The sequence below is a fragment of the Malus sylvestris genome, chromosome 4 (genome assembly GCF_916048215.2).
Source record: "Malus sylvestris chromosome 4, drMalSylv7.2, whole genome shotgun sequence".
NCBI lineage: Eukaryota > Viridiplantae > Streptophyta > Magnoliopsida > Rosales > Rosaceae > Malus > Malus sylvestris.
This window is the reverse complement of record NC_062263.1, coordinates 23,467,262-23,474,752: the sequence shown is the minus strand read 5'-3', so window position 1 is coordinate 23,474,752 and position 7,491 is coordinate 23,467,262. Positions and strand designations below refer to the sequence as shown.

Genomic DNA, 7,491 nt, shown 5'->3' with positions numbered 1-7,491 from the left:
ATTTTGTATTTCTTTTTATCTAATTAAAGTAGCTCTGATTTTATGTTAAATTGCTGAAATTAATTAGTTTTATACAAGTTATGTAGAAAAGATAATTTGTGAACAAATAATGGAATTTGGGTCTTAAATGGTAGAAGCACAACGAATCACCGGGTGGACCGTGAGCTGTGATGGACTGGATTCAAAACTTTAGGCTGTCGTGCTTAGATTTAGGCTTGTAATTCTCAAACTTTGAGCAAATAAAGTTGGGTGAAGGGAAATTTGATTGAGTGGGAATGATAAGCTGTCTGTCATCTTCATTGGTTTTTTCCTACTTTTTGCAAGGTGACATTCAATTGTTGGGTACAATTTCAAGTCAGATATGCTCTCTGATCTTGAGTTTGAGGTACGAAGTAACAAAAATACAGATGATTTGTTGATTGAAAGTTTTGAGAGGACGTATGCTATTTGACGGTAACCAGAGATGAACTGAAATGCCTTTAACCTTTTTGGGCTCTACTAGGTATCAGTCCTACCCTTCAGGGTGTGCTATACCTCATGCTCCGTAAAAAATGAAAGCATTCTTATACTATTTTAATTTATCAGAAAGGAGATTTGAATTCGATTACAAGGGAATTCTACCCCAACCAATTGATTTAACCCACATTTATCTACTTCCAAGTTTCAACCAACAGAAAATTCTAGAAGTTAGTTACTGAGCACAACCCAAAATACGTGTACGCAATTCCAACTGTTTTCTGTTGACACAATCCAAGCGTCCATCTTTCGTTTTCAGCGCACAGACTCCTCGTCGCCACCGACGCCATCCCAAACGTCGCCACGTGTGTTCACTTCGGTCACGCGACGAACAATGCGGCTGTAGCTTATTACGGTACAATATCAGGTACGCAATCATCACAGCTGCCCCTTTCTTCGCCGCCAGCGGGCAATAATTAGAATAATCACAAATTATTAGGGGTGATAACGTCATTTTATGTCCTCAACACCGGTTATCAGCTGAAAGCCTGAAAACAGAGGGAGGAGTCGTTGGGAACTTAAAGAAATTTTCCAAATTGATAAACCATCATTTTCTTCTCCGATCAAACACGGCGGAAATGGACGGCGGTGGATCTTGCTCCGGCGGAAATTTCAAGCTCTACGAGGAGCTGGAATTGCAGGAGTTTCAGGACCAGTTCGTGATCAAATCGGTCGCGGCTCCGGATCGAGGATTCTCCATCGACCACCGCGACGGCATCATTGAGCCGCTCAACGGTACATAATCTTCCGCTTTTTCGGGCGAATTTCATTTTTTTCGCTGATTTTATGTAGCTCAATCAATACTCGTTTCTGATTGCTAGGCGATTCTTCTTCTTCTGTAAGTCCTTCGAAAACCTCGACGATATACGGAGTGGCGGGAACGATCAGATTGCTTGCAGGTAAGTGAATTGCTTTCTTTTACTTGCTTTTGGGTATATCGAATCGAAAATGTGAAACTTTTTTTTGCTATAATTGTATCTATTTGTGTTTTGAATGGCTAAATTTCCAGGATATGGTGTTTGTTTGTTGAATTGATGTGTTTGGTGCAGGAAATTATGTGCTTGTAATAACTTCGCGGACGGAAGTCGGGAATTATCTCGGCTTTCCTGTTTACAGAGTAAACTCGATGAGGTTTCTGTCCTGCAATGAGGGTTTGAAGAATTCAACTGCTCAGGAGGTAAGGTTTTTGATTCATTTTGATGAGTGTACGAAGCGAATGTGAGGAGTGAGTTGGGATTTTTAAAGTTTGACTCTTTGCCTGAAAGATTGTGATGTGTTTGTGCAGAAAAAAGATGAGGCTTACTTCATGGCTCTTTTGAAAACAGTCCAATCAACTCCGGGGTTGTACTTCTCGTACGAGACTGATATAACACTCAAGTAAATTCTTATACCTTGAACTCAGCCACAGTTGAAAAGTTTTGTATCTGTTAAGGTTCCGAGTCATATCATGTCAATTTATGTTTCTATTTGGTCAAGTGTTGTGTTAGTATATTCTAATTATATGTATTTTATCATTTCAACCAGCTTTCAAAGACGATGTAAGTTAGTTGAAGGATGGATGGCCAAACCAATATGGAAGCAGGTTAGTTGGAGACTTGGATTTTTGGGTTTATCGGTCAGGTGCATGCATATTGTCCCGGGGTTTAGTTTATCCTCAACTCCTTCCAAGTAAGAGGGTTAATAGGGAAAAGAAAGGAACACCACCCTAAGGATTTGCCTACTTTTTTTTGGGGGGTATTATGCTTATCTTTTGTTCTCAAGCTAAAAAGTTTCAGCTCAATAAAGATGCCTTCTCAGTTCTTATCCTTGAAGACATGCCATCCTTTGTGCAATTTTTTCATTGTCAAGTGATCCCCCCTTCCCCTTTATCCAAAGGATTTTCTGTCGGCACTAGAAAGCATGAGTATCGAGTCAACTGACCCACCAGATCATATGGATGTTCATCAGTCTTTTCTTTTAATGTCATTTTATCCCCTTTCAAATGTTTGCTTTACTCTTTACGATCTATAACTAGTAATTGCTTGGTAGTTTTTAATTTTATTTGTGTTTTCAGGCTGACCCTCGATTTGTTTGGAACAGAAATCTTTTGGACGAACTGATTGAGTATAAGGTTAGACTTTCCATCTTCTAGGGCATACGTAGTTAAACAATTTGGAGTATTTTCTTGCTTGCCTAAGCCACTTTATGTATATCTTTAAGGAAGAAAAGCATTTCCAAAAGTTGTTAGTTATTCGCACACATATTTTATTGCTAATGCACATTAATTTTCTCATGGCAGCTTGATGGGTTCATTATTCCTCTACTACAAGGAAATATCCTGAATTTACTGATTGCTTATGTCTATGACTCTCTCTCTCTCTCTCTCTCTCTCTCTCTCTGTCTCTCTGTCTCTGTCTCTCTCCCTTTCCCTCTCCCTCTCCCTCTCCCTCTCTCCCCCTCTCCCTGTATGTGGGCATGCATATGTGTGCACCTGTAAGGAAGATGGAGATTCTGAAATTATGTGAGTAATATATTCAACTGGGGAATTTTATGGTGTTCCTTAACCTACATTTAAGCTTCCAGACTGCAAAGCTAAAGCTAAAAGGCTCACCTGCCACACTTACGATAGTCTCAAGGAGGTGTACCCGACGTCTAGGTACAATCTTAGAGAGATGATTGATTCTTGTAATCACTTTTGTGTCTGTATCGGCATGTTTTGAATGACCTAAACATGAAACACTGTAATGTGATCACTTAGGGACAAGAATGTGGAGAAGAGGAGCGAATCTTGATGGAGATGTAGCTAATTTTATTGAAACTGAGCAGTTGGTGGAGATTGAAGGTTTCCAGTCCTCATTATTGCAGGTAATTCTCATATGGAGGTTCCGAAAAGAAATGTGTGCTGAGGTATTATTGTATCAGAATATGTTTAGTTACTATTATGTCTTTGCCTAAATAGGACATTAGCTTATATCTTGGTGTCATTGTAACATGATCAACTAAGTTGGTTGAGGATTAAACTTTTGAGAAAAGTATGTTCTGCGCTCCTTGGTGTGAGAAATATCATAATGGTAGAACTTTTTCATTCTTTTTTGAGGTTTAGGGCTGGCCCTCACATAAATGAAACTTTTGTACAGTTTAACAAGGACAGATTGGTTTTGCCAACTTTTATACATTTAGAGAACATTTTCATTACAATACTTTCTAAACTTGCACACAGTGTGTGACGATTAACCTTTAAGACTGATAGTAGACTGGCAGTTTTGTCATAATTTGATACGAGAAGATTTATTTATCTATTCCTTTTTACTCAATAAAAATCCTCCATAATACTTTTGATATGTTTTTCAGATTCGGGGTTCAATACCGCTTCTTTGGGAGCAAATAGTTGACTTGAGCTATAAACCACAACTTAGAATTATTGATCATGAGCAGACGGTAATTTGTTGCCACTTGCCAGAGATGCAACTCCATCCCTTTTTACTATTTTCTTGGCTTCGTGGTACACCCCACTTGTTAGAGTTGTGTTCTGAATTTTCCTATCAACTTGCAGTCAAATGTTGTGGAGCGCCATTTTTTTGATCTTTCCCAAAGATACGGAGAGACAATGGCAGTAGACCTAACTGATAAAGTAAGGGTTTCTATCTCTGCACACTGATTCACCTTCCGTGTTAAAGCTGAAAAGTTTGCAATTTTTTCCTTCAAATTGTGTTTGTACAACAGAGTCACCATTGTGGCACTGGGATGTGCGAAATAAGCAATGATGTTTATAATTCTTCCCAGCTGATTGCTTGTGCTACACAAGTTTTTCTGTTTTTTTTTTAATTAAATTTAACTTGTATGTAAAGTAGATGTTGTTTCATGGATTTCCAATTAATATAATTTTTCCTTTTATTGTTATTTGTAGCATGGTGATGAAGGTCAATTAAGCATGGCATTTTCTGCTGAAATGAAAAATCTACCAAATCTGAGGTAACAATTTGCATACTTATGTATGTAATTATGCTGGCCCCAACTGAATCCTTTCCCACTTCAAGTAGATTCCTTTTTTGTTTTCGATGTTGCTTATAATGAGTCAGTTCCATTGGTTGGCATTGGGAAAAATGTCAGAAATGTGATTTTGTTCTCAACTTAATAGTTACTACTTTGTGTTTTTGTTGCAGATACGTTTCATTTGACTTTCATCATGTATGTGGTAACTCAAACTTTGAAAACCTAAAGTTTCTATATGAGCAGATCTCGGAGCAATTTGAAAAGCAAGGGTAATGAAAGCATAATATCTGATTGAATTAAGTATGCCAAAGTCTAGGTATGCTGGCTATATGTAATACTGTTTTTAATCAAAACTGCTCCAGCTGAGCAGATACTTCCTCGTAGATGCGAAGGGCAACATACTGGAGGAGCAGAAAGGAATTGTCAGAACAAACTGCATTGATTGCCTTGATAGAACAAATGTTACTCAGGTTTCTAAGAGAATTATGTTGTGCAATGGATCTTATAATATTTTGTGCTGATATTATATCCCATATGCCATAGCATGAGTAAACTGAGATTTAACATAAACAATTTACTTCTTTATTTTGTAGAGTTACTTGGCTCAGAAGTCTCTAGATGCACAGTTACAGAGAACTGGATTGCTGGATTCTTCTGAAAGCATTTCCATGTTTGCTGAAGATTATCAAACATTTAGAGCATGTATGAAATTCTTCGTGTCATGTATCCCATCTTTCATAAATGATCAGATGATGTCTGTAATGAAATTTTATCCTTACTCTGAACTCTGTTGCTTCAGTGTGGGCTGAGCAAGGTGATGAGATAAGCCTCGAGTATGCTGGCACTTATGCCCTGAAAGGGGACCTGGTTAGGTAAATTCAACCTAAAATATGACTTGATTCACGGCCAACATGTACTTATCCTTTTTTCAAATCATATTTTGGATCCATTTTACCGCAGATACGGGAAGCAGACATTTGGAGGAATAATCAAAGATGGGATGAGTGCTCTTTCAAGATACTATTTGAATAACTTTCAGGATGGCATTCGGCAGGTAATCTGCTCCTCTTTCTCAAATATTGAGTATCACTCATCTGCATGAAGGCGAGTGACGTCTAGTTGTTTATAGTTGCTTAAAATAAGTCTCAAATTTGTTCAGGATGCTATGGATCTTATCAGTGGCCGCTATACAGTCAGAAGGGATACTTCACCATTCCGGGCTGAATCTTTTTCTGTAAGTATAATGAATCTTTCTGAGAAATTGAAATGCCTGAATTCCATGTCTGCTTTTATCCTGCTGTTATCAGTTATTCAGATCATGTTACAGTTGGTAGGACAAGAAAATCTTTTTTGGTTCATCTTCAAGGAACCTCAATATTTTAGTTTAAGATGGTTTGGGGAGTACTCTGACGGTTCAGTTGCATCTCTTGAAAGTAAATTTAGTAAGAAATCATGCCTACTCTAGCAAATACGAGCGCTATTAAATGGATATATTTGTAGTAACTAAAGGAAAAATAAAATTCAATTCTGGCAAACTTGATGTTTCGTTGGCCAGCTTGGCATGTAATCATTGTTAGGTGGCCGTGAATGAAAGTAACTTGTGCCACTTTTAAAATGACTTCACTGAGTCTATAGTCAAGTTTTAAATGTGAGAACAAACATTGCAGTTTCTACCGGTGGCATCAGCTTTGCTAATTGGAGGGTTGACACTGACATCCGTCACACTTCAGCAAGGTATTACTGTTATTTTGGTTTTGCCTGAAATCTTATAGTCCATGGAACTTTGTTCTCAATTGTGAGTTCTGTTCGATCCACTAAGACGCGAGAAATTTCAAATCCTACTTGCAGCTGGTCGAAATGCCCAGCAATATATGTCTTCTGTTCTTTTGGCTGGGGTGACTGCTGGAGTAGCGGTAGTGGTGAAAGCTAACGGAAGGCAATTCTGTTCGAGACCTCGCTTGTGCAGACTTGTGTAACATTGTTCATAACTCGTTCAAACGGTAGTTTTCGAAAACTCTGCAAAATGTATTACCATGACGTTACCGTTGTTGCAAGCCTTGTAAGTTATGAGATAAAGAGAATTTTTACAAGCGATTTATGGTTAAAATGGTAAACTTAAGTATCTCTTAAGACATTGTGTGACCTAGTCCAGTTTCCGTCTTATGCTGCTATCTATGCGCAAAATGCTGCTACTACCATCATTGAAGAGCCTCACATTGTGGTTCTTAGAGAGAAATTTCATTCCCAATGAGCCGAAAAATAGGGCTAGATCCACTACTTGTGCTAGCGACCTTCTTTCTTGGGTAGCATAGAATTGGGTTACTTCTAATCCCAAAAAATAGTGGGTCCCACAAAAAAGTAGCAACTTATGTAAGCAAAATTTTATCACTCTCTTTACTTACGACACTTATACTCTCATTCCATTTTTTTTAGATCTTTTTTCTTACATATTTTTCTTGCAATTTGGCTAATTAAATTTCAAATTGATTTAACATTCATGGGCATTGGTGAGTGAAATTTTCAAATAATTTTTTTTTCTTCAAAATTGTATGATACTAATTTACCAATTCGTGCTCGGTAAATTATTGTGTTGTACGTGAAAATCAAATTATTTCACAGGGCAAAGTGGAAGTTTGTATCTTTCAATAGATAAGATTGAGATAAGAAAATCTAATCCAATGAATTGTTCATAAGTGATGAAATTTAACTTTGTTAGAATTTGAACTTTTTTAGGTTGAAGGGTTCATAAAAAAAAATTAAGATAACAAGTCCAAAAATCAACTTAAAAAAAGTTAACATGAAAAATAAAATTATCACGCAATAAAATTATTACATAAATAAATATATATAGCCCTATATAGAGTCCAAAAGAAATAACTCTTCATTAGGAGAGATTCTTTTATAAAGTCCTAAATGTTCCTCGAAACTCTAAAATGAGTTATATCTACTACTTTTCTAGCCCTATGTAAAGCCCCTCACTGTAATGCTTTAGAGCATCCCCAA

The 7,491-nt window shown here is 37.2% G+C and overlaps 1 protein-coding gene across 1 annotated transcript; it reads left to right on the top strand.

Annotated features, from left to right (window-relative positions):
- The first annotated feature begins 967 nt into the window (after nt 1-967).
- On the top strand, nt 968-6,618 carry LOC126619126 (phosphoinositide phosphatase SAC8). The gene is made up of 20 exons (XM_050287404.1): nt 968-1,251; nt 1,338-1,415; nt 1,566-1,693; nt 1,802-1,893; nt 2,041-2,098; nt 2,570-2,626; nt 2,795-2,818; nt 3,061-3,151; nt 3,254-3,360; nt 3,847-3,933; nt 4,049-4,126; nt 4,403-4,467; nt 4,659-4,757; nt 4,859-4,958; nt 5,082-5,190; nt 5,288-5,360; nt 5,449-5,542; nt 5,648-5,722; nt 6,156-6,222; nt 6,337-6,618. Exons 1-20 carry the CDS (start codon nt 1,095-1,097, stop codon nt 6,462-6,464), a joined length of 1,767 nt encoding a protein of 588 aa, XP_050143361.1. The 5' UTR covers nt 968-1,094; the 3' UTR covers nt 6,465-6,618.
- Nucleotides 6,619-7,491: the final 873 nt, after the last annotated feature.